Here is a 27,953-nt window from a genome sequence, read left to right as displayed (position 1 = left end):
TACATCGTAACACGTACGTAGTACATGTAACCTAGTAACAGAAAAAGATGTATTAGAGTGTGCGCATTTTTAATGCACCAGCAAAGCTATCATGTAAACAGTGCTTTCTGATAAGGATCTTGTCAGTTTATTATGACACCTGTCAATCCAGGGAGGAGTTGGGTGCAAATGGTCTCACAGCACCATGTCATATTCCACCTCTATCAGTCTCATGAACATGGAATACACTGATGACTTGTCATCTCTTCCAAGTATTGCTACAAAAAGTGATCTGAACAGGAAACACAAGAAGCAAATCCAGACATCCACACTGTCATCAGGTTTCTGTCACGGGTCAGTAAAGCCAAGCTTTAACTTTAGTACTTTTAGTTATTTGGACTTAGAATAACATTTTTTCAGTGTTCAAACTAAGAATTCTGTTTTATTTTTTGACATTCCTCACAAATGTATGTGAAGGTTATATCTCTCATGTAAAGACTCAAAACTAGAGGAGAGTGTTTGCAGCATACATAAAAGGTGTGCAAGTTTTTTTTCTGCTGACAAAGACATGTCTCAAGTGTGGGGAGGCCAGGCCTTCTGCTGAGGAACTTAGCCTCTGAGACAGGGACACTAATGGTTATGCAAGCTGCAGCGAGGACAGCGCTAAGGGTGAAACCACCATGACCACTGCAGCTTTCCTTTGGGTTTTGTGTTGTACTCGCGGGCATTCAAGCTGTCACTGTCTGTCTCCTGGTTGTCTTGGAGGCCGTTGGCAGATGCGATGTGGATGCACAGGCCTAGTGAGGCAGTGCCACTAAGATGTCAACATAGTTGACAGGGAAGAAGCCAGACTGGCCACGAAGCATGCCCTCGTACCAGTTGTCATCAATCTTGTTGGTCAGGGTGATGATGTCACCCTCCTTGAAGCCCAGCTCACCCTCATTCTCCGGGTCGAAGTCGTACAGGGCCCGACAGCAAGGCTGGTCCATGGGCACTAACACAGAGGGAGGGAGACGAACAGAAATCATCTCAGGCTTACTGTTATTTTATCACCAAACAACATTAAGAGATGATAATAAGGAAGCCAAAGAACAGAAAGATATTGTTCTTGCAACATTTATCCTACATTGTTTACTCAGTACAATGCGTCCTAACAACCAACCTGCGTATATTCCTTATTTCATAAAAGTAACGTGATTGAACTCTTACAATTAAAGATTCAGGCTGTAACCATCCACCCCCACATCTGTATTAGTGAAATCCAGAAACATTACTAAATGCAAATCATGCGTAATTCTACAGTACCACTACTCAATCCTAATGTATGCAACGACTAACCCTTTTTTTCTATAATATTACAGGCCAGGTTTACAGAAAACAAGCAGTGCATTCACCTTTGGAACTATATGATTATAAGACTGACACCTCCAGTAGTTCTGATATTTCACAAAGATGTGTCTCTTTCAAAAACTGCATTTGTTGTATATTTGAGGTACATGGTTTTAATTCTAGAAAACAGTACTATCCTAGACAGCCATTTGTGATTCCTACATACTGTATTTTACAGACATGGCTTAACTGGGCTCTCAGTATGGGTAAACTGTGCTTTCAGTATGGCTAAACTGGGCTTTGTATTGGGCTGTGGGATCTGTAGATTTTTGTTAGCTAAGACACAATGACACGAACGACAATTTTGTTCAGGCAGTATTAAGAAAGAAACAGAGAGCCAGAGAGAGAAGGAAAGAGTGAGTGAGAAAGAGGCAGAGAAGGAGGTACTTTAATGACTGGATGTTGGCTACCTGGAGACCTGGCAGAGCCACTGTGCAATATTCCTCCATTGTGGTTCTCATTGGAGCTGAAGTCCATGGATGTGCGCGGTTTAGGGGCAAACTCTTTCCTAGGCTTTGTTGAGGCCTCCCTTATTCTACATGATAGGGAGGAAATAAAGCTCTTCAGTATAAAATGTACCTGGCATGCTCTCTGGAGAGGAATGGCACCCTATATTTCAGAACTGGGTAAGCTAAAGGAATATCACTGGCTGAAGGAGACAGCCCGATGGAATAATAGGGGGTCACTTAAATGGGCATTGTAAATGGAACATTGTGCACGAAAACCACACTCATATTCTCAATATCTGTTAAAAAATTCCAGCATACACCATTTAAGTGAGCTGCATCAGTGCCATCCCACCTCATAGGACATCAGCTGCATCAGTGCTATCCCACCTCATAGGACAAAACATATTTTATTGCAGTTTGCTGGAAATAAAATATGTTTACAATAAAAAGCTGAATATAAAGAAAGTCAGATGACAAAAACAAAGGTCTAGCTGCTTGTCTGTGTTCTTACAGGTTGCAAAACTGACATGAGGTCAGACTGTGTCAACATGCTACCAAAATGTTACCTGCTTATGCTTTTGCAGGACCATGCGGTATAGTGCAGGAAGACAGTTCTTAGGGGAATAGTGTCAGCCTGTCAGGGCTGCACTCACCTGTCCTCCATTTTGAGGGAGAGCTGTTGCAGGATCTCAGTGGCCTGCCTGTGGTATTCCACCTGTGCCTGCACCAAAGCGCCCAGCTGACTCACCTGTTCGATCTGCTAACACCAACACACACAGCAAAGGGACCACTGTTATGTATTGTCACCAAGAAGAAGGATGCATGCTCACACACGTAATCACACACTCACGCACAAGGACTCATACACACATGTATGCACATACACACAAGCACATGCACTCACATACTTCCCACACATCAGCACTGTGCCTGTCTATGTTGCTGAAATACATGCAGTCCTGAACAAACTACAGTGCCTTCGTTGCTAAACAGCCCATTTGACATGGTGAAACACAGCATGACAATGCCAGAGCCACATCGGACACAGCATAATGGTTGCCACGGTTGAAGAGGAGATTGGTGAGGGAACAGGTAGCCAAGCATACCCAGGTGAGGACTGGAAACAGAAATGACAATCATTGCCATGACAACCACGATAAAAATGACACTTAACACCCCAACTCAACACTCACATCATGGAGGGAAGCACAAACATGTCAAATGATTGCCATGAGAACACTTGTCAATAAGTTTTAACAGAAGCGCATTGTCCTTACATCACTCTCTAGGAGATTAAACATGCTCAGCTCAGCGATCTCCTTGGAGTCATCGAACTTCTCCAGGGCTTGCTTGATCTCTTCATCCTGCACCTTTCCCAGTCTCTTCTTCTTGTAGTCGAAATCTAAGCGCCGGCCTTCCAGCTTCTTCAAATGGTGCTGAAAGAGGACACGTGCCACAGTGAAAACAGTGCCACACTTTAACATTTCACCCGATGTCATGTACAATTCTTCCCATCGTAAAATTTTTCCCGGGCATTTCCCCATCGCCCATCAACATCACAATTTAGCTATAACTGTGTAGTGGTATGCGAGTTTATTTATGTCTGATGTGTTTTGTATAATTAACGTGTGAATAAACATTATTTAAATAAACCGGTGTCTATTTTGTCTGTGTGGCATATATTCAATGCTTGCGTATATTTAAAAACACTCAAAGTTCAGTATCGATTGCTAACTTTGTCAACTGGATAGCATCATGATGAACCTTATCCAAGTGCTAACGCATACAGCTTCAATACTTTTACTTCAATTCCTTTTGCAGTTAGCTAGCTAGCTAAGAGGCATTCTAGCTAACGTTAACATTCTAGCAAAAGTATTGAAGCTGTATGTGTTAGCACTTGGATATGGTTCAAAGGTTATTGGATGTCTGTTGTAATAAAAGAAACCTAAGTCCATTTTGTCTGTATATTTCATGCTTGTGCACATTTAATAAAATGTTAATATTGTTGACTTTGTAGTTGGCTAGTGTATTTTATGCCAGTTAGCCAGCTTTGTACATGACAGTTCATACTGTCACTATCTGTTGACCTCGCCCTCAGGTAATTACAAAATTTAGTTAGCTTTCTGTGTAACTATAGACCGTTTAAAACGTAGATTTAATGGACCTGTAGCAAGTGTTACTTATAACAATGCGTTGTATAGGAAATGGAAAATCCTAACGGAAAGTTTTTTCTGATTGGACAACACTCAACTAATTGGATGTTACTACTGGTTGCAGGTCAGCAGTGATTGGTTATTTGGAATTCCCAGGCATTAAACAGGTGTTCACGTCGTGTGGCAAGTGATGGACCCTTGCCTGGGAAAAATTTTATGCTGGGAAGAACTGTACGTGACACCAGCTGCACTAAAGCTCTCACCCAGTCAGCACGACTATTCTACAGAACTAAATAATACGATGCAGTACAGGTCAAAGGGTCAGAACCATTACAAGCACATACAGAAGGAGCCAAAATTACATGCACGGGCCAATGCATCAGCCCAGTTTCACTATGTCCTCTCTTTAGAAGCTAATCTATACCACAGGAAAAGCACACATGGTTTTTAAATAAATCATCATAAAATGAAAGAGAAGGACAGCTGACTTAGGGAAAAAGGGAAAGATAACATGGTCTGAGATTAATATGTAATGGTGTCACGTGTTTAATGTTTTGAATCTATGATCTCTAGTTTGTTCATAACCCTAGTAGTTTTTTAAATGTCCACTGCTGTTCCACACTGCAATGTGAATGACTATGCAGTGTGGAACAGCAGTGGACAAGGATTCATAATGATGAACCAGCACAATGAGCTTGATGATTGAGGCAGTTGATCCCAATACCTGGATCTCCTTGAGATCTTTGTCATACAGATTCTGCAATGGATCAATGAAGTTCTGCTTCACCTCCATATCCAGAGCATCCTTCACATCACCCAGTTCCCGCATGGCCTCTCCAACATCGATTAGAGCCAGGCCTGTGGAACAGAGGTGCCAAGACATCCCTTAGTATACCACACCATCAGACATGCCTTATATTGCTGCAAATACACTCTGTCTACTGTATACCATACCATGATAAATACCTCAAAATGCAGCAAACATACGCTGACTGCAGTGTAACATACTGTAGGACATGCCTTATATTGTTACTGCAGCTACTTGGGGCAGTTATTTGGTAGTATTCCAGACTTTAAGACTTTGATTCTAAAATACTCTTTGTATGGCATTAGTATCCATAGAGGAGGTCTGAGTTTAAACAAAAGAATAATAATAGTACTGTTGTTATAATAACAATGTAATAATAATAGTTATTTGTATATCACCTTTCTTTCACCCAAGGTCACTTCATATGAATTACAGTGGCATTACACCAATACAGAACACATAAAAAGGATGCTGAATCTGTTATATTATTACACAAATCGGTGCCTCAATTTACCAAAGTTGGACTCCTCCCCCAGCTCTCTGCCATACTTCTGCATGGTCTCTCCCAGCACGGTCTCTGCCTGTGTGTAGCCTGGGCCTTTGTCCTGACCACGAATCTTGGACATGGAGTTCATCATGCTCATCTTGGCTCTGGTCGCTGCAGGAAGAAGGAATCACTCAGAATATCATCTGATGTCTAAATCTGATGCCATCCTTGTCTAAATGTCTTCTGATACACTAACTCTTTAAATCTCTTCTGATAGGATTTAAAAAGTCAATGTATCTGAAACACTAACTCTTGTCACTGACACTTCAAATATGATCTGTTCCACACTGATGCTTTTAATGAAGTCTGATACACTGAGTTATACATTTCACAAAGACAAACAAATATAGTTAAAATACATAACTGTGTCATGGCTATTTCAATCTTTGACCTTTGTGATAACGCAGACTGCTGAAAATTCATGGTATTTTTCTGCTGCTGGACTAGTGTGGTCCTCTGTCCCTCAACCCTCACCTGACCTCCCACCTGTAAATATCCTAAAAATGAAATTTAAAAAGATTTGCTTTAGATATGTTTTCCATACTTGTTTGAGTGTGGAGGGAAATCCTAAAATGTCCAGCTGACTGCATACTGCAAGGAAAGCACAGGCTGTGCTAACACAGAGAGAGGTTCTCTGTGGATGGACTTCACAGGGTCACTCACCAGGGTTGGGTTGCAGGTACTCTGTTGTTTTGTTCATAATGTCTAAGACAGCCCTGCTTGTGGTGTCTACTTTCTACAACCAAACAAACACAAGAAAGCATATCAGTTCTCCCAATATCACCAAACTACATAACACCTAAGAATTAAAACTCACTTGAAACTATTTCTCTGTTATTGACAAGGTACAAAAGAAAAGTGAAACTTTGACAAAATTGGCTGCTATCCAGTATTCAGTCATAAGTGCTCCTCCAAGTCAGTGTACAAGCATGTGCTTCCCTCACATGTGCAGTATCTGTGTGTCTGCCAGTTGTGGTACAGAGAAAACGGAGCCCTTCGATTCCTGACTGGGGACCTACGGATATAAATTGCTAACACTCACATCCTGCCCCTGCTTGTAAACATACAGTTATATACAATAGAGGAGAGAGAAGGTCATAATAGTTTTACACACAAGTGCACAGAATGAACCAGATGATTGATATTGGTATGGTGCATAGTAGTGCTTTATAATGGAGTACTGTGGGGACCATTGGAAAACTAATAGTAAAATAGTATGGTTGCCTTTTCCATGTCTGTGAAGTCTTCATCAAGCTTTGTCCCCTCTGCTCCTCCCACCTTCTCACTCACTTTCTGCAAGAGAACAAACAGATGTCTGCAAATCTAATGGCAAATCAGCAGATCCACCTCACGTAAACTGTAAATACATTCGCTGAGAATGGCTGAAGTGACCCCTCTTTCATCGTAAAGGCAGCAGATTCCAGAGCTTTATTTGGGTTCATTCTCCACATATGTGCCCCTTAGTCCTTGCGTCTGTCAGAATTGGTCACTTGAGATTGTAGGTCCATGACTGAGCCATGACACTGTTCCATTTCTGTGCAGATAATCCTAACATGAAGTATTGCAAACCACTTTCACCTGCTGCTTTGTACAGATCACTCATAGGAAAAGCTGTTGCACCCTCTTCTGACCTACCCCCTGAGTTTCTCCTACAGGTAATCTGTCTCCCTGCCCACTCCCCCAGAGAGCAAAAACAGCGACCTTATAAAAGCCAATCTACAGAGACAGCCAGGAGCAATTTACACCCCCATTCCTCTGACTTTCACAGAAATGCACAGTTTGCTCTGTGCATTATCAAACACAGACCTGCCAATCAGATGTGGACCTGAAGGAATAAGCCTCAAGCCGCTCTACTACATACAGTTGCTGTGTCATGGGAGAACTGTCTCCTGTACATCACTGTCTCCTGACAGCAGTCCTACAGGAGGCTTTTTAGGAGAATGTTTTCAGAGAACAAGGAAACTGAGAGGTGTTTAAGACACTACCCATACAGAAAACACACATTCCACTAAAACAATATTCTTGTCATTTTACCAATAAAATCAATTCTGGTGAGTAAACAGTGTGTATTCAACAGTCTATCCCAGCATTCTTTGTTATTTATTTATAATATTTACACGGCCTAGCGTATTCCATATCCAAGGTGAACCAGCAGAGCTTATTTTTTATTGTATTATCCATTTACATAGTTGGATGTTTCAGGTTATCATGATATCTCACTTAAGGTTATGTGCCTTGCTCAAGGTGACAAAGGTTGTGCTCTTCCTGAGAATTACACCATGCATCCTCACAAGCCCAGCTCCTGATGTGTGGATAGATTTCACAAGTATGAAATAACAAAATTCCAAGTTTGGTGGAGTAGTCTTCTGATGTGATATGTGATATAAGAAACTGATGAGAAATCACAAAAAACCAATGATAAACTGTCAACATCATACTTTGCACTTTTGCAATCTTTTGGATGGACTTTTCAAATCCAAGGGGAGCCAGCTGCCATAGAAACAGGAACCTGCTTCAACAAAAATACAGATTTCACATTCCAAATCACCATCTTAATCTGATGTGCTGTAGGATTTTAGGATATAACTGTCCCCTGTGATGACAGAGGTGCAGGGGGTAAAATGGAAGGTAAGGCATATGAGGGTAGCTGAGCCACACGAGGCTCGATTTTAACCAAAAGTCCACAGAGGAATCACACCCACAAAAATCATTTACAGTTTTCTATTGGAAGCAAGTCAACTCCATTTCAGGGAGCTCACCGTGGATAGCACTACCGTGCTGTGACACAGAACCATGCCTTGACTTTGTCCACTTGCAAGGTTCAACTGACGGTCTCCTAGGCAAACACCAATACCTTTTCACCACTTCCTTGTTTTTCACCCAACTATTTCCATGAAAGTCAGCAACCTCGCCAACTAGACTCCACTGACATCATTTGAGCATCATTTCCCCTATCCCCACAGGAATGAGGCCGCTTTGTACAGCCGCTGCAGGATCCCAGTTACTGTTGGCAGATGGCAGTCTGGTCAGAGAGCTCAGCGTGCACTCATCACCAGCTCCTTGTCGACTGAGATGCACTTTCATTTTGATTGCAGTTCATATAATTATTTCAGAATCTAGGCTTATTTAACCAAGATGTATTTACTTATTTTGAGATGTGTTTATCTCATTTGAATAAATATGTTATTTTGGTTAGAATCAAGCTCCATATATTACACTATGTATGGCTACAGAATCAGATGACATTGACAGAAAAACGCAATACTATATGGTTACAGAATAGGATGAAATCACCAATAAAAGCCCTAGTAAATTTCCACAACAGCTCCATTTGTTGTGGTATTAAACTCAGACTACAGTCTAGACTTATAAAATTTAGTGTAGTGCAGCACTGTAGAAAACTTCCATACCATGAAGAGCCAGGAAAATTTCAATTTACTGGATGTGTCACTGACTTTGTTTAAAAGGCAGATTTGATGTCTCCCCTGTCACCTTCCTGCTTGGATGGATCTTTTCCAGTTTGTGGTCTAGTTTTTGGAGGCTGATCCACCTTTAACTCATGATTTCTGCATGTCAGGTAAGAGTTACAGCAAATTTCCTTTCTTTTATTTTGAGAGTGCTGCTAATTTAGTGACAATTTACTGCTTAAATAGTGATGTATTAAGACTCAAAGGACTGCAAGGGACCGACTCTCAGTCTCTTCTTTCTGTAGACTGGTGGCATGAGTGTGTCATAATGACAGATCTGCCAGCCTTTGATTGAGCACAGATTCCTTTGTCTGGGTGATGTTCAGGACTGGATAGGACTGTGAAAGTGCCCTTAGCTAAATCGTGTTTTGCATAAGCAACATGGATTAAGAACAGTGAAGGGCAATTTGAATGAATCACAGCTGTAGCTTCAGGGGAGGCCAGTGATGCACATATCCTCACGTTACCCATATTAGGAAGTGTCCCCACACTGCTGCTGTCTGTTGTGCCATCTAAGCAACAAGTCCTCTTTCAGCAACACCTCAGCTATTGGGAGGGTACCACGAGCAGCATTCATCCTGCATCACTGGACAGGTAGTTGGGGCCATTGATGGATAAGAATGCCTCTCCCCAGGCCACAGCTGGATGGGAAAGCCCCCCATCGACGGAACACCATTTCCCACTGATAGCCATCCCTCCAGCCACTTAACACCCACGGGTCCTGTGCAGTGAACTGGTGGATATTTTCATTCACTAGCCCTTGTGTTTGTAATGTATTCAAGAAGTTTTCCAAATCTAGGTTAGGGAATAATTTTTCATTTTTGTGGCATTTCAGGTAGTGCATTTATAAATATTAATATAATTAGGTACATAAGAAATGAATTTTGATTGGTTGTGTAAAGGAGCTGCTAGCCCGTTACGGAATGCATCGATAATTGGGACAATAAAAAGAATAACAACGTACACAGCTGTTCGTAACTTACCCGTTTTATTGTACAAAAACAGTTTGCGGAATTCCAGCATAAGTTTGTTAGCACGCAAAATTTTAAATTACTGTCAGGCTACACTATTGTTGTTAGGGTGGCCAACTAACAGGGCAGTGAAGCTACAGGCTGATAAAAACTTAGCACACGAACACAGCACCATAAAACATTTAAAACAAAGTTAAAACTGTTTAGCTAACTAGAAAACTTCTTACCACGCATCTATTTGTGTCTGAGTCGGCAGCCACTGTTTCCGGGGCAATGGGAAGCAAAGGGTGATTCGTTGCGCTGGGACTGTATTTATAATGTAATGTACATCGGGTGATATTTTTTTGTTTTTGTTGCATTTTTGTTGCTTGAGTTCTGCGTTTTGTTTATTTTGATACTTTTTCCACCTGCACTGTATATAGTCTTCACCTTCACCTGCACGCCTGGGAACCAATAAAGACCCTTGCCACTTCATTTGTTGTTTGACTCCATTTTTGTAATTTTTTTGCCTGGCTGCTGCGGTTGTCCCGTTACAGGTTGATTGATACTACAATAAATCATTATTGTGGTATAAATACATGCACAGAAATGAATACTGAAAAGGCCACAGTATACTGTGAGCCAGGTGAGAGTGGTAATAGCTGTGGCTTAACTGAGAGCCAGATTGATGTTAATTAGCCTTTTTCACCTCGCGGCCATATTGAAAATGAAAACGAGGCTTGGTTGGGTAAACAAACAGTCCCCCTCGAGGTAATTTGACATTAGCTGGGCATGGCATGTGAAAGATGGACACAAAACCTACTGCTTGTGCCCAAAGGCAAAAGGGCACACTTTGCCCACAGTTTGTGTACCCTGTATGTGTTAGTTTGATGGTCATTCTTGTTGACATGTTGCCCATTCATATGCAAATCGTGTGTTGCAACTGTTATTTAGCTAGCTAACGTTACCTCGATCTCGCATCTCACAGTCATCTGGGTGACGTTGCCTAGCTAGCTCTCTTAGCTCGCTAAACATGGATTAAATATTAGATAATTAAGTGTCCACCAGCTGGCTAACAGTTTGTGTACCCCTGTATGTGTTAGTGAGATGTTAATTAGTATTGAAATAGGTAATAGGTTAGTCGTTTCAATACTGTTATCTAGCTACCTGCTAGCTACCTCGTTCTCGCATCTGACAGTCATCTCGCATGACAGTCATCAGCTGGGATGAATGAAGCTAAGTAGGTAGCTAAGGCCAACCTTAAACGCTCTGGTAATGCTAAATAACTGAGTAGAAAGTAGATTTGTAGTGTCAAGTGTCCACTAGCTGGCTTAACTACATTCATTTACCCACCCAAGCCTCGTTTTGAAATCAATATGGCGACGCAGGTGAAAAAGGCGAATGAGGTAGATACAAGCACAGTCAGAATGGCCAAACCCCCTGCAGTGCTCACACCAGTGTCTGAGAGGTGGAGTATCTAACTTGCTGTGTGTGTGCACTAGGGACCAGGGGCCATCAACCCTCCTCATTATGGGAGTGCTTTGCTGGTGCATTATGGGACTGTGCTCTACCAGTGCCTTGTGGGAGAGTGGGATAATGATTTATCAGTGTATTATGGGATGGCGCTTTATTACTGTTATTACAATATATCTCTGCTGGATCTGATTGCTATTCTTCCTTCATCACAATAGGGACGTGATCCAAAAACAACTGAAGAAGAATAGAGGTTTTAAAGGAGAAGTGCATATTTACATACACTGTAAGTGAACCCTGCCCCCCTCTGGTCTGAACCATGTGACCAGTGCCTTATGCTCTACACAACATGGTCTGTGCCTTATGCCCTATACAATGTGCTCTAACAACTACCAATGTTTCCTACGTCCTGCACCATGTGACCTGCACCCTATGCCCTATACCAGGGGTGTCCAAACCTCTCCTGGAGGGCCACTTGTCCTGCATGTTTTTTCAAATGATCAGTTTGTTATTAAGCAGCTTCAGGAGTTCATAATGAGTTGATCATTTGAATCAGCTGTGTTGGAGCAGGGAGAGATCTAAAACATGCAGGACAAGTGGCCCTCCAGGAGAGGTTTGGACACCCCTGCCCTATACTATGCAACCTGTGCCCTATGCCGTACATAAGGTGCCCTATGCCCTACACCATGTAACCTGGGTATATGTAACCATATATCATGCAATCACTGTTACTGAACCTGTCAAAATCTATTTCGTTGTCATTTATCACCCTCCAAGTCAGCTCAGCAACTTCATTGAAGAGCTGGACATGTTACTGTCCTCCTTCCCTGAAGATGGCAGCCTGCTTGTGATCCTCGGTGATGTGAACATCCACCTTGACAAACCTCAAACTGCAAACTTACTCTTTTGGCCCTCTTCAACCTGAAACATCTGCAGTCGAGCAACTCACGAAGCGGGCAACCAGCTGGACCTCATCCTGACACGTAACTGTCTCACTGACTCCTTATCACTACACGTCTGATTACTTCTTTGTTCAGTTTACTGTGTGTCCCCCTCCATGTCCACCATCCTCTCCTCCTCCCGTCTCCTTTCGCTGCAACCTCTGTTCGCCCTCATCCACTCACCTTTCCTCCCTAATTTCTGCCTCTCTCCCCTCTCCAAACCACTTCTCCTCACTTGATGTAGATGACGCCACTGACAATCTCTGCTCCACCCTAACCACCTGTCTCAAGAGCATCTGCCCTCTCTCCTCCAGGCCTGCACACATGACACCTTCCAACCACTGGCTTTCTAAGGTTCTCTGTGACCATCGAACCAGGCAGCCAAGAGGAAATGGCACAAATGGAGAGCCCCCACTGATCTGACCAAGTATGAATCTCTTCTCTCCTCTTTCTCCTCCAACATCTCCACTGCCAAGGCCTTACTACCAGGACAAGATCAACAGCACTTCAGACACCTGCAAACTGTTCATGGCATTCACCTCTCTCCTCTGCCTTCCGCCACTGCCACTCTCCACCTCTCTGACTGCTGATGACTTTGTCACTTTTTTCACTGGAAAGGTGGCAGCCATCAGTTCTACACTCCACAAATTCACAAATAACCCTACTGCTCAAAAAGTCTACACTTACCTCCTCACAAGTAGAAAGCTACAGACCAGTCTCTCTCCTCCTTATCTAAAACCCTCAAACAAGTTGTTTTCACCCAGGTTTCTACTTTCCTCTCCAAGGATGACCTGTTGGATACCAACCAATCATGACCAAAACTTAGTCACTCCACTGAGACAGTCCTCCTGTCCAATGTCGACACCCTGCGGGTGGTGAGAGCTGCCTCCAGATTTGAGTCCTACCTCACAGGGGTGGGGAGTCTAAATCCCATTGGTTAACCACTGGGGTACCTCAAGGATCGGTGCTTGGCCCCCTCCTCTTCTCACTATACACAACCACACTGGGCCTGATCATTCAGGCATGTGGCTCCCACTGCTATGCCGATGACACCCTGCTTTACCTGTCGTTCCAACTTGATGACCCAAAGGTCTCAGCACGGATCTCTGCCTGTCTCTCAGACATCTCAGCCTGAATAAGGGAGTGACACCTTCAAGTCAACCTATCCAAGATGGAGCTCCTAGTCTTCCCAGCCAGTCTATCGATCCAGCACGACATCACCATACAGCTCATAAGAACATAAGAACATAAGAACATATGATGACGAGAACAGGCCATTCGGCCCAACTAAGCTTGCCATTTCTTAATTAAAGAGTATCCAAAACTGCATCAAGTCTAGACTTGAACACAGCAAGGGTCTCTGCCTCAACTACATGACCTGGCAACGTATTCCATGTATTGATAACTCTTTGTGTAAAATAATATTTCCTTACATCAGTGCGGAACTTACTCTTAACTAGTTTCCGTTTATGTCCTCTTGTTTTACAGAGTGAATCTATTATAGTTAACCTTATTGATTCCTTTTATAAATTTAAATACCTCAATTAAATCACCCCTAAGCCTCCTCTCGCTTAGTCTAAATAGGTAAAGTAACTTGAGTCTTTCCTCATAGCTTTTATATTTCATGCCAGGAACTAATTTAGTTGCCCTTCTTTGAACCTTTTCTAGAGCTTCGATATCTTTTTTATAGTGCGGTGCCCAGAACTGCACACAGTATTCCAGGTGCGGTCTGACTAAGGCATTGTATAATTTCAATATAACCTCTTTAGATTTATACTCAATACTTTTGGCTATATATCCCAGCATCCTGTTGGCCTTTTTTACTGCTACAGCACACTGCCTAGATCCTGTTAAGCTTGGGTCAACCATTACTCCCAAGTCCTTTTCAAATTGAGCACATTCTAGTTTTTTTCCACCCATGAAGTAGTCTTGTCTAAGGTTCTTATTTCCTACATGCAAGATTTTACATTTATCTAAATTGAAAGTCATCTGCCAGGTATCTGCCCACTTTTGGATGCTGTTTAGGTCTTCCTGTATTACCTTAGTTGATTCTATACTGTTGGCTAGACCCCCTAGTTTTGTGTCATCTGCAAATTTTACTATTTTACTTCTAACCTCTGCATCAAGATCATTTATGTATATAAGAAATAGCAAAGGCCCCAACACCGATCCCTGCGGGACACCACTTCGTACAGGACCCTGCTCTGATACAATTCCTCCCACAGTTACAGTCTGCTTTCTATTAGACAGCCAACTTCGAACCCACTCGGTGATGGCTCCTGTAATTCCCGCAGATGTCATTTTCAATATGAGTCTCTTGTGCGGAACTTTGTCAACTGCCTTTTGAAAGTCCAAATAGATAATATCATAAGCCTGGTTTGAGTCCAGACATGCTGTAGCTTCCTCAAAGAAGTCCAGGAGGTTTGTTAAGCGCGACCTCCCTCTGCGAAAACCGTGTTGGCTATCATTTAGAACACCATTTCGTTCCAGGAATAATTGCAAATTATCCCTAATGATGGATTCCAGTATTTTGCATGCGATACAAGTTAAGCTGACAGGCCTATAATTTCCTGGTTCGGTCCGGTCTCCTTTCTTGTAGATAGGCACTACACTGCCATGTTTCCAGTCATCTGGTATTTCTCCAGTTTTAAGGGATTGCTTAAAAATAACTGTCAGAGGCTTGTAAACCACCTCTGCTAGTTCTCTGAGAACTCTTGGATATATTCCATCAGGGCCTGCTGCCTTATTTGTTTTAAGTTTTTGAAGTTTATCTAGTACTTCTGCATCATTTAAATCAATTTCCTCTATAAGTCTCTGAGAACTGACTGCACCTGAAAGCATATGCAAAAACACTTCACTAGTGAAACTCTCCACAAAGTAACTGTTTAGTGTATCAGCAATAGCTTTGTTATCGTAAACCATAACCCCATCCTTATTTTTTATACCCCTTATTTCATCCTTAACTATCCTTTTTTGACCATAATATTGAAAAAAAAACAACACTAACTCCGTCCAGGTTTGCAAGGAACATGCGAGTAGTGATTGATGACCCGCTAAAATTTACTGACCACGTCATGATGACTGCCAGATCATGCAGATTTGCGCTGTACAACATCAGGAAACTCAGGCCATACCTATCTGAGTATGTTGCACAGCTCCTTGTCCAGGCTCTTGTCATCTCAAGACTGGACTACTGCAATGCTCTCCTGGCCGACCTACCTGCATGCACAATTAAGCCTCTGCAATTCATACAGAATGCGACTGCATGTCTGGGTTTCAACCTATGAAAGGAGGCTCATGTTACACCTCTCTTTGTCTCCCTCCACTGGCTCCCTGTAGCTGCCTCGCATCATGTTCAAGGCCTTGATGCTTGTGTTCAGGATGACCAACAAAACTGCACCTACCTACCTGAATGTAAGCCTGTGTTCCCTCCAGACCGCTACGCTTTGCTACCAAACAATGTCTGGTGGTCCCGTCACATCGCAGCACAAAATCACCATCCAGAACTTTCTCCACCATTGTCCCCTGATGGTGGAATGAACTTCCACACTTCATCTGTTCTGCTGAGTCCCTGTCTTCCAGAAACATCTGAAGACACAGCTCTTTTGCTCTCACCTGAGCACCTGAAACACACCACCTAAAGAAAATTCTCATGTCTCCTGTTTCCTAATAAACTATTTAAAAAAGTAATCTAATGGTTTATTGCACTTGTTACCTCTAACAGCTAGCTTGTACCTTGTCTGGCCAACCATTGAAACCTGCTCATGCAGTGCATCTGTCAAATGAATAAATGTAAATGTACAATATAACTTGTGTCTTATGCCCTACACGATGTGCTGTGCCATGTGACCTGTGCCCTATGCCCTACACCATGTTACCTGCACTGAATGCCCTACACAATGTGCCCTCTCCCCTACACAAGGTGCCCTATGCCCTACATCAGTGTTTCTCAATTCTACTCCTGGAAGCCCATTGTCCTGCATATCTTCTATCTATCTTTGCTCTACCTACCTGACTGAACTCATCAGTGGCACTTTTGATTAGCTGAGCACACCTGATTTAATCAAGCAGCAAGGATAGATAGAAGATACACAGGACACGCTGCCCTACACAACGTGCCCTATGTCCTGCACCTGTGCCCTTTGCATTGGCATCAAACTCTTTGCATTGGCATCAAACTCATGTGAAAAATACCCTTTTCCATTATAAAATCCATACTTAAAAATGAAAATACTCAAATGCTCTGTATATATTACATTATTTCATTTAATAGATGCTCTCAAACAGAGTCACTTGCAGAGGTTACAGTTCTTACACGTTTTCCATTTACACAGCTGAATATTTAAGAACAGTACAGAGGTTCAGCAGCAGGGAATTGAACCAGTAGCCTCTGGGTTATGACCCCTGCTCCACACCACTATGCTACATCACTGCCTAATGGCCCCATGGTGAGATTTATGTAATCTCTGCACCCACTCCCCTGCCAGGAGAATGAGTTTACTAATTAACATTCCATCTGACATTAAAAAAGCTATTAACTAACTATAAACTATAAAACTGAGAAAACCCCCAAGGATAAACACAGTCTTCTTCTGTTTTAATGACAGATCATATAGACACCAAAACACAAGAACACCTGCTGTATGTATTAGCCTGATTATGACACCTTAATCCGTCCTTCAATTGGAATGGTATGCCATCATATCTGAGCTGCATTATCTCACCATCTGGGTAAACCTCTCAAACATGCTGTACTGTAACCAAATTACAATAAAATAAATAACAATACAATAATACAATAAAACCCATTTAAAACAGAACAGTTCAGGGAAGGACACATATCATTACAGATGGGTTGATTTTTGACAATTAGTGCATAAGAATTTCAACATTACGTTGTACCTTGGGAATATATATTAAAAAAATATATACCGTCATGGATCACACATCACACAAAGATACAAATTTTGTTGAAATAAATATTCTTTGTATGGTAATTTGTGTTTTTTTTCATTTTCCACAGCTCCATATGCATTGTCCAACCTGACCCTAGAAACCAGACCCATTTGGCCCTAGAAAGTTTGGGCCCATCCTGCACTTAAAACAGAGCACAAAACGATAATTAACATTGCTTACTGACAGTCAGTAGTTCAGCAGTATTTGATGTGTCAAGACTGATCTGCAGGGATAGAAGCAATATCTTCCTAAACATAAAAAATCACATGGCATTTCTAGCAGGTTCTCTGTTTTTCCTGATTAAAGGGAACTGATCAGCCTCAGGAATAAATAATGCTTAAGTCACACAGAGTAATCCAGTGGTCAAGGTCCCCCAGGGCCACACAATCTCACCACGACGGCCATCACAGGACAGTGGAGTCACATGGCCTTCAATGTGAGGCATGCACGGGGAACACGGTGGTGTGCAGAGGCCAGCCTTGCCGTTTCATTAAAACCACCCCCTGCTGGGAACCTCCTGGGGCCTAATCCCTGCTGGGTGCATGTGGCCTTGCTTTAAATAGCAGCCTGAGCCACACAGGCAGAGGGGATTACAGACTGGGGCGATTAGTGGGTTATAAAAGAACGGCTGCTGGAGAACCTGACATCTCCAGCCAATTTATCCTCTGATTCAGACAGCCTTCCACACATTGACAGAGAAGAGCCAATGTCTGCATCCCAAAAGAGTACACCCCAAAACCTGCACTCACAGTAGGAAGGGCTCTGTCTGTCTGGCTATGATTGCGTGGCAACATCATTACCAGCTTCAGGAGCCTATCAGAAATGCCTCCATCACCATTTCAGATAAGGATGCATGAAACGGTGACATATCACTACCCTGCCGTTATTATATTCTTACCTGTTTTGTGCATAGGCTTTGGTGCATAATTTTATGCATAGGCTTCAGGGTCTGCTGGATTATGCTTTCATCTCTGTGGAGTTGCATTAAAAAAAAAAACACAATCCTGGAAACTGAAATCAAATGTAATGGTCTGGGTCCAGTCTGATGAGTACTCAACATGAAAAACTTGACATTGATATTGAGATTGATGCCGATATTAAGATGAAGATTACAAATTAATAAGTGGAGCCGTTTATTTTTCCAGCCAAGGCTTGATTTTGCACCTTCACGCACCAGGAAAAGGGTGGATGAGCAGGGAGTGTGTGAGAACCCCTCCAGCAGCTCAGCATGGGGACCAGCAGAGTTGTGTCTGTGGGGCTGCAGGCAGGTGTAATCTCCTCTGTAATCCTGGCTGCCTCTTGTGTAACAAGCAGATAAATCAGAGTGGTACGACATATCCTGATCCCTGCCCAGCTGTCACTTCTCAAGTCATGAGGGAAAAGAAATCCACATTCCAGAGGGGAGGAGCTGTGTCCTCATCATCCACCAATCAGAGAGAGACTCAGAGGAAGGGGCTTCACAAGCCTATATGAATGCACATTGTGTGGAAAGTGTATAGAAATCCCAGGACACTTTACAGTGAGGGCTGGGTAACAAGCAAACTGTGTGTACCATGGCCATTAAGGACTCACTGTCATTCAAGTGATGACTGCTTCACTTGTGTCTTCTCTTCCCTGGCAGCTGTGCATTCTTTTCATTGTGGCTGGTCTGTTATGTGAATGGAGATGCTTGAGCATGTCTCATGTACAGTCCAAATGTATTTGGACTCCTATGCAAGCTGACTTGTTTCCACAGAGTGGAAAAATATTTTAGTAAAAACTGCATGATATAAGCCCATGTCCTCAAAGTTCCACTGAACTAGTTATTAAAATTTTTAATAAATTATGGCTCATTTAAAATGTAACGGCACAACATCATCATTCTGTTCTCTCCAGTTCCCTTTGGGAGACAGATGTGCATGCTTGTGTCTGTGCGAGAGATCATCCTGGGGGGGAAGTGGTAGGTGGATAACTGAGGACTGCATGGAATTATTCAGACCTTAGCTTCTGGTGAACAGTGACTCTTCTAACGTTAAAGCTGTGAAACCACCCATTCCTCCCGGCAAACAGACCAGCTCCAGATAGATGTGAAAAGCATTCACTACAACTAACATGGTGTGCCATGGACCGTGCAACGCATTTCGAATTGGTCGGGCCCATCAGCTCACCAACAACACCCCCCCCCCCCCCCCCCCCCCCACAACGCACAACGCCACCACCCCCTCGCTCCCCGACTTTGAACTGACTTGACTTCCGGAGACACTTTTACGATCGTTACGATATTACAGCTAACACATTCATTATTAAGAGAGTAAAGAATAAGTCCTATTGTATAGAATTTAAAAAGAAACCTCAAACTCACCACTGCTCTTTAAATATTGCTGGAGAACTGTCTCTGTCTGCCATTGTGCTGGGTGAAGTCCCTGGCAATCCCCAAAACATTCACTGTTGCCAAAAAATCCCTGTGTGTGTGTGGGTGTACATCAAACTATTTAGTCTTTTTTGGGTCATCGTTGACCTCAGATATGTTTTTAAATGATGGAGGGATGAGAAAGACCCCTCAGCACTGGTAGTTGACATAGGGATGGTGTAGAACAGCTTGAACAGCTTGTGCACCTCTGGCAATAGAGCTTTTGTCACAGGAGCTGCATTCATTGTCGATGCTACTGATGATACTGTTAGGCCTACTTCAATCCCAGAAGTCTGAATTGCGTCTGAAACATATCAAGCTGTGTGTGTAGACTTTCAAAGGCAAAATCCCTCTCGTAGAGTGGCACTATGGAAACTGGGAAACCGACCTTCTCCCTTTCAGCTGCAGATACAATAAGGCGCTCAAGGTCAGCTGCCACATGCAGGTCTCTCTGCTCAAAACACCGTTCCAATTCACCATCAAGTATATCCAGAACTTCCAGAAGTAAAGTCTCCTGTAATGATCTGCTGGGCTCTGGAATGTGTGTGCAGGCTCTCCAGCATCCAATTTTGCATGGCGTTGCCTGGGCAACACAGGGGCATCTGTAAGGTATTTCAAGTCCTCTACCACTTTCTTGTAGAACACATCAAAGGCATGATCTGACCTCTTTCATTGAATCAAGCTTCAAGTAAAAGCCACGGTTTAGTTATCTATAGATGCATAGCTGCTATAGTTGCATATTGCATAGTTATCGTTGGAGCGAACAGAGGTAATGTGATGAATTAATAGCTTATCTATTGCATAGTTACCGTTGGAGCGGAGTGTTCGCTAATTTAATAAATAGCTAGAGTTAACGTTACTCCCACCTTAAATTCATTAGGGAAAGTTGGAAAGACTATTCAGGTGTTTGGGGAATAACCTACAACATAATTTTTAGAAATACACTTTCTCTTTTAAGGCATACATTTTTATTGACATATTAGTCTAGTTAGCCAACGTTAAACCTGCTCTTAATAGTCAATTAAAATCCTTTTCCTTTTCCATCCCTTTTTGTAATTAATAGTTGTAAGCCTTTACATTTCATTATTGATTAGTCTTATATGTATAGCAAACAGCATGCATCATGTGAGAGAAGTGCTCATTGAATACATGTTTTGTGCATGAATTCTAGGTGTAATTACTCTTGCTGTTTGTGTTTACAAGGTTATAGCCTATAATGTGGTTTAGGTGCTATTATTGGCTGCGTTTCACCATCAGCAGCTTTTTTTATTAATATAATGTAACACCCAATGGTCACATATACTCCTCTTTTCTCTTCAGATGCATTTTGAAATATTTTAATCCTACCCCTGCAAATCCTAGGCCACCTGCAGACACTTCTCCACCTTAGCACTTTCCAGCGATGCAGCGTCAAGTTCTCCTGTTCCTTCCACTTCAGCACCTTGCAAATATTGCACTTAAGTTTCTGTAATATAGTTTTTTGTGCAATACTCTTATTTATATTTATACATCTTTTTTTATGTCTGCACTGGTTTCTTTAATATCGTATTTTATGCAATACCTTATTTATATTGTATTTATAATTCGTTTTATGTCACTTGTTTCTTTAATACTGTTTTTTGTGGGTTTTTTTGTTTCTAAAATAAAGAAAATCTCAAAGACACAAAGCTATGCAGTTTCTGTGTGAATGTATGAACACAATGATTGGTGGTGGAATTGGCTGGGATGCAAGGGGCACCAGCTAAAATCTTGCCTAGGGCACCAAATTGGTCAGGGCCGGCTCTGATATTCAGAATAGGCAAAAATGTGAAATCACAGACAACTGCAAACAAAAATGTTTTAGGCTAAGAAGATAAACAAGATCATAAGTGTAACATGAGATTTTGTGACATTTTATGCAAGTAATGAGAAATGACCTATGTAAAGTTAAAGTAATCCCACATTTTATACAGGGCTTAATGAGATGTTCTCCAACAATTTAAACTAAAAATTTGGAGCATTAACTCCATCTCTACAATATACTCTCAAATTTACACATCTAATTTCATTTTGCAGTTTTTTACAGTTTAGTTTTCTTTCACATTCTCACTGAGGGTAGAGCTGTAGAGTTTCTCACTGAGGGTAGAGATGTAGTTTTTGAGAGTGGAGGGTATATGTGTTTAAATGTATGAAATATATGAGCCTTTATCAAACACTTAAGTATTAAACATTCAGTTAAAATCTTCCTTTTGACTTACATATATAACTTTAGGAAAGCATATTTAATATTTGGAATTCTATTTTAATCCATGTAGATGTAGGAGAATGCTATTATTTTTGTGAAATTGGGGAAAAATCTCTATTTATCTTGAATGTGGAAAAACACTTGCCAAAATATGGGGATTTTCTGTCAGTTCTGGCATCTCACACAACAGGGCCTGAAATCAGCTGCCTTTAAGCTACTGTTATCTCATCAGTTATGCAAATAGGCTACTAAGAAAACAATCTCTTAATACCTCTAAGATCTAAGATTGGCTCTTAACTGCACGGAAAAAAACAAACTTAAAAAAAAATCCACAAAATCAACAAATTACTTGATTGCTGTATTGATATTCACTACAAAGTGAAAAATTCTGTCTCTGGCAGCAAGCATTACATTCCAAGGAAATCTAGCTTACTCTCTTGTAGACTGAATTCCCAAGCTAACCTAAACCAAAACTACTTTGTAATCAGTACAAGGAAATATCACACAGAGACACAAATGAACTACTGTGAGTCAGTGAATCAGGCACGAGCAATCACACCCGCTCCCAGTCAGCCAGCTCAGCCACGCTCAATTCAACCCTCTCAGCCACACCCAGTTCAACCCGACTCTACCACATCCACACATCAAGCGCACCTGTGACTGATACCTCAATCAAGTCCTGGCTACATAAGGACTCAGTTTCTGTTGCCTCATTGTGAGGTATTGTTTGTTTTGACACTACTGAGCCTGCTCTCTGCTATTCTGTGATTTGTCTACTGGTTTTGACCCTTGTCTGTTGTTTGGACCTTGCTCATAGTTGGATCTGATTTTTGCACTGCTGCTTCTTGTTACTGACCGGTTTTGTCCCTGACTACAATTTTGCCTTGCGTCATTAAACCTGGTTGACCGCTCTTGGATCCCAGTCTGTTTTCATTACACAAGTAAGGGAAACAGCAAAACCCAAGAGCAGAGACTGACCACAAGACCTATTCCATTCAAACTGTTAAAACATGTACTGCTCTTGCTATATTAAAGCATTAAATATATTAATAACATGTAGTCAAGTACAAATACAATTATATGCAGAAATGTTTGATGCTCAACATATGTAACTGCTCTTGGAAACTTCATTTTTTGACAGATTCAGGCGGACGTCTAAACTGAGACACACGTCACACATACTAAACACCTAAATGTAGGCAAGTTACACTCCTCCTCACCTCACTTCACTGGTTTCCTGATATTGCTTGAATTGAGTTAAAAACCTTGGTACTGGCATACAAGACAGTGCATGAGACAACCCCCCCACACCTACAATCAGCCTTCACACCACATGTACCAGATCCCTATGCTTGGATGGAGACACTTTTGTTGCCTTGTGCTAGAAGTCACTCTAAATGAGAGTGTCTGCTAAATGAACGTAATATAAACACATTTACATGAAAATGAGTAATGAATGCAAACTAATTGACAGTGCAGTGGGTCCAAGCTTGCCAGTAACCTGAGCTGTGCAGCACTGTGCAGCACAAACAATGTTTGGGCTATTAGTCTTCTGTCACCACAATTACACAGTTCATCACATATGCGTATAATGAAAAGCTATCTTAGTTTCAGTAATTTTTCCATTCCCACCCATCTCCTCTCAGCTCACAAGGTCAGACATATCACTATTACAATAGTGTGTAATAGTGTGCATCTCCTTCAACTGACCATATGCAGAGTGAAGAAGCAAACAGCAGACGACAGAGCAGCTGCAGAAAATGTACATCAACAACATGAAACTGACCTCTCAAAATACTGTGAAAAACAGAACGGGAGTGTGTCAGAATCTCTAAATGGGATTAGGGTCTTTCAGCAGTGACCTGAATGCTGAAGGAATTTAACACATACCAGTGTGGAATCTCCTCTCCACCATGGGATTTGCAATAATGTTTTATTGCCATTTGCAGGTGTACCATGAAATATGTCCATTCTACAGAAGGAACATTGTGGATCATGAGTACAGGATGGAAATCTATAAGATGGTTTACACTTGAAAGATTGGATGGTATGTCCGGTATTGCTGGATCCAAATGGCACACATAGACAATTTTAGTTTGGTCTTTACTAACCATGACTGGACAGTATGTGTCTGTTTCAAATGATTTTTTCCAAACAGATAAAAACATTGCAAACGTAGACATAACACAACTGTCCCAAGATCCATGAAAATGCTTTATCACAGACAGTACAGGAAGTCAGCTCTTAATCAACACAACCTGCACGTCAGGTCTACTGTGGTCCTTCATTTCATCTCTGAGGTGTCTGCTACAGAGAAGTGTAGTCAGCTGAAATGTTCTACTTGCAATCAGGCGATCCTTCACTGTGACTACGGGTCACAAAACTCTGGCACACAGTGATAATTACTAAGATCCTGTGTTCAAACACTTACTCAGTGTTCAGCTCAGTGTTTTGTGATTTGCAGAGCAGCTAATGATGGTTCTAAACTGTCTGCAAACAGAAAGAGACCTCCAGGGTATGACATATGACGAACAATGCGCAGGCTTTGCCCTGATCCAGGAGAATGATACAGGAGGCACTGCTTTAGAGCAATACCCTATTGTGGCCCTAATGTTGGAGGTGTGGCTTTAACGCAGTTCCGTGCTGTCACCCTGCTGAGGGAGGCATGACTTTAGAGCAGTGCTGTGGCCCTGATGTGGGAGGCGTGGCTTTAGAGCAGTACCCTGCTCTGGCCATGATGCAGGAGGCATGGCTTTAGAATAGTGCGTGCTGTCACCCTGATGCAGGAGGTATGGCTTCACAGGGTTACCTTCTGCAGAGGAGGATCAGTGTATAACACGCCGACTCTCAGGCACAAAGAATTAGTACTTAGCAAGTAGTAATAAAATTCCATTTTAATTAGACAGCAGCTGTTTGAAAACAATGACTGGAAACAAAAGAGTGAGGCAGTCTTTAATGATATGAACTGCTAATGAAGCCCCAGCAACAGTAAGAACCTTTTGTGCAGTAATATACATCTTATAATTGTTCCTTATATCTCTCAGATCCAGACCATTTGCACTGCTCTAGTTGTTATTCTCACACTGCTTCCCACACTGCACACATCACAGCCAAACCCAGGGAATACTGCACCATCTCTGTCATAAGAACATAAGAACATATTACTAGAACAGGCCATTCAGCCCAACTAAGCTCACCACTGCAATTAAAGAGAATCCAAAACTGCATCAAGTCTGTACTTCAATACAGCAAGGGCCTCTGTGTCAACTACATAACCTGGCAACCTATTCCATGTATTGAAAACTCTGTGTAAAATAGTACTTCCTTATATCAGTGCAGAACTTACTCTTCACTAGTTTCCATTTATGTCCCCTTGTTCTACAGACTGAAGTCACCTTAAACAATCTATTATAGTTAACCTTAAAGAGTCCTTTTATAAATTTAAAAACCTCTATTAGATCACCCCTAAGACTCCTCCTCTCGCTAAGTCTAAATAGGTTAAGTAACTTGAGCTTTTATATTTAATGCCAGGAACTCTCAGGGTGTAACCCGGCTGAAATATTCACAATTCTGCTACAACATTTTGAAAAATCCCATCGCACCATTTGAGAAGCATTCTTTCACTTCTGGCAGTAGGCTGAACAAAACAAAACAAAAAAAAACCCCAAAACATTCTTTGCCTTGAATGCATCTATAGATGACCTCAGTGACACTTCAAATCGAGTAGACTTCAAATACAGTGCAATGAACTATCTGTTATAAGCTGGTACTTAGAGGAAGGGGAGGAAAATGGGTGCTTATTGTAGGTTTCTATGAGACAAGCATAGCCTCGCTGTGACTTTCTTTGTCTTTGCCTCGCTGGGCCTCTCTGTGTCTCACTCAGCCTCAATGAGTCTCTCTTGCGACTCTGCATCACCCTATCTCTCTGTGTCTGATGAGTCTCTCTGTGCCTCACTGAGTTTCTCAGTCTCACTGAGTCTCTCTATGTCTCTCAGTGCATCACTAGGCCCCTCTGTGCTGCACTAGGCCTTGTTGTGTGGTGGTCTGGCTGGCATCAGAGTCATCAGAGACTCCTGGATCAGAAAAGCCTAGAAAGACACTGATATCTTCATCATAAGCATTTGGTAGCTACCAGAGCTAGAGTACATAACATGCACAGGAGCCGGGATGTGAACTTCATATGCAGGTGAGGAACACAGGAGAATTGTGTCCCCAGGTGTGACGCTTTATAAAGATCCATAAATAACACGCTGTTAGGAACACTATGCACAAGTAGTGGTCCTTATGCTCTGTTTAGCTCTTTAGATTGTCTCAATAAATGCTGGAGAGGCCAGACTAAACCTGAGCTACTTCATTCAGGTCAAGGAGAGTCACTGTCCTGGCTGTGAACATGCCTCTCTGGAGCTCTGCTTCAGTAACAGTTAGGCATATTGGTAAGGAGCAGGGCTTTGAAGCAATAGGCCAGTATGTTGATTCAAAGGTGGAGTATTGCTCCTGTACTCCTAACCCTAAGGATGAAAACAAAGCAAACTGCATGGATGATGAATTCAATCTAAAATATTTGTAGTGTTTTTTTTTTTGCAAGCATTCATAAAATACCAGCTAATTAACATACAACAAATCGGCCAGTTTGACTTTCCAACATAAAAAATTTGTTACAGTCCTATCGAGTTCTCGCAGACTTTCCATGTCATTACAGGTGTAGTCTACTGTATCTGCACGCATGCAGTACCACTGATGTACTCTACACTAGATCTGCATCGACGTTATTGATGTAATCTACAGTAGATCTGTATTCATGCAACACTATTGATGTAGTCTACAATGGATGTGCATTAGGCAGCGATGTGGCATTGTTGTAAGGAGCAGGGCTCGTAACCAAGAGTTGCTGGTTTGACTTCCCCACTGGGGTACTGCTGTACCAATGGGCAAGGGGATACTTAACCCACAACTGCCTGCTCTATCAATGGATACAAAATGTAACCTACATGTATGTAAGTCACTCTGGATAAGAGCAACTACTAAATGACAATAATGTAACACATGCATTTGCAGCGCAGCTACTCATAGTGATCCACTTTTATGCTTTTTTAATTCCACAAACCAACACATCGCAATTAGAGTTATCACACACCTCATTACACCTCTGGTTCTGGAAATGGACTCTGAATAGGACGTTTTTCCAACAAATAACACTAAAATGTCCCACAAAATGATTGCCAGTCCCTTGGAACACAGGAGGACATTTTAAACTGTTCTTCTCAACAGCTGCTAACAGGAAGCTGATATTGCAATGTGGTACATTAATTAACAAACGTTTTGCATTACAGAGAACAAATTTCTTTGAGAAAGTCATGGGTAAGAGAAATCTCAATGCTGTATTTTACAGCCGGTGCCTCTGAGAATTCTTGGTACATCAGGGATGACTAAGGTCAATAACAAGGAAAAACCGTAGGTGTCAAAGGGATCTCAATGTCATTACGTAACCTCCATGTCTTCATCTCTCGACTTAACCACCCACTCATGTAAGCCTAAAACATGCACTAATGCCAATAAGAAAAGAGACTTTTTCAAGGACAGAGGTAGAACGCGATACTCAATAATGTCGGGTAGCCCTTCTCATGTTTTTATACCATAAATTATGTCTACACTGACGTCAACCGTCGTAATAACGGTAAGACAATAATTTGAACAAAATCGCATTTGTTCAAAACGGATCATTTATACAGGAATGGCATAGTTTACATTACAATATAGCTGCCCACGGCGTTTAATGACAGCCATAGACTGACTAGTGATGCATAATTATTACGACAAATTCCAAGGACTAAAGGCAGGAAGGATGAATACGCTACGTATTCCCGAGCAGAAGAACATGAAGCGGTAATAGGGATATTTAGAAACGAAAAATAAGGTGCTCCTGTGATTACAGAGTATTAGCTAAGCAAACGTCCTATTAATTGCGTCATCAAACCTCTGCCAATGGACTCCTACAAACTAGTGGTATTCTGCAGGAAGAAACATATTCCAAGAACATGCAACGGTCAACCATGCAACCATACCTGTGTAGCTTTGTGGAATTGCTTCTTGAGTCCTGCAACAGACATTGTTCCTCGTGCACCGGGTTATTCTTGCTATATTTTATTTCTGTGTGAATCTCTTCTATCGTTTTAATCGCTAGGGGTGTAAGACCTCCGAGGCAAACTCTTTCTGATTCTCTCAGTTCCC

General features: G+C 41.9%; 1 protein-coding gene across 2 annotated transcripts; it reads right to left on the bottom strand.

The window, feature by feature from the left end:
• Positions 1–27,953, bottom strand: sh3gl2a (SH3 domain containing GRB2 like 2a, endophilin A1). 2 transcript variants are annotated; one of them, XM_036516731.1, is made up of 9 exons: positions 27,788–27,953; positions 6,550–6,618; positions 5,989–6,061; positions 5,293–5,436; positions 4,695–4,828; positions 3,095–3,253; positions 2,471–2,577; positions 1,779–1,903; positions 1–973 (listed from the first exon to the last, which is right to left on the bottom strand). In XM_036516731.1, exons 1-9 carry the CDS (start codon positions 27,830–27,832, stop codon positions 777–779), a joined length of 1,053 nt encoding a protein of 350 aa, XP_036372624.1. In that variant the 5' UTR covers positions 27,833–27,953; the 3' UTR covers positions 1–776. The 2 variants fall into 2 exon arrangements, with proteins under 2 accessions (XP_036372624.1, XP_036372625.1); XM_036516732.1 differs by having other exon boundaries at positions 3–973; positions 2,471–2,574.

Source organism: Megalops cyprinoides, chromosome 22 (genome assembly GCF_013368585.1).
Source record: "Megalops cyprinoides isolate fMegCyp1 chromosome 22, fMegCyp1.pri, whole genome shotgun sequence".
NCBI lineage: Eukaryota > Metazoa > Chordata > Actinopteri > Elopiformes > Megalopidae > Megalops > Megalops cyprinoides.
Note: the sequence above shows the minus strand (reverse complement) of the source record. Positions and strands in the feature narration are given on the sequence as shown.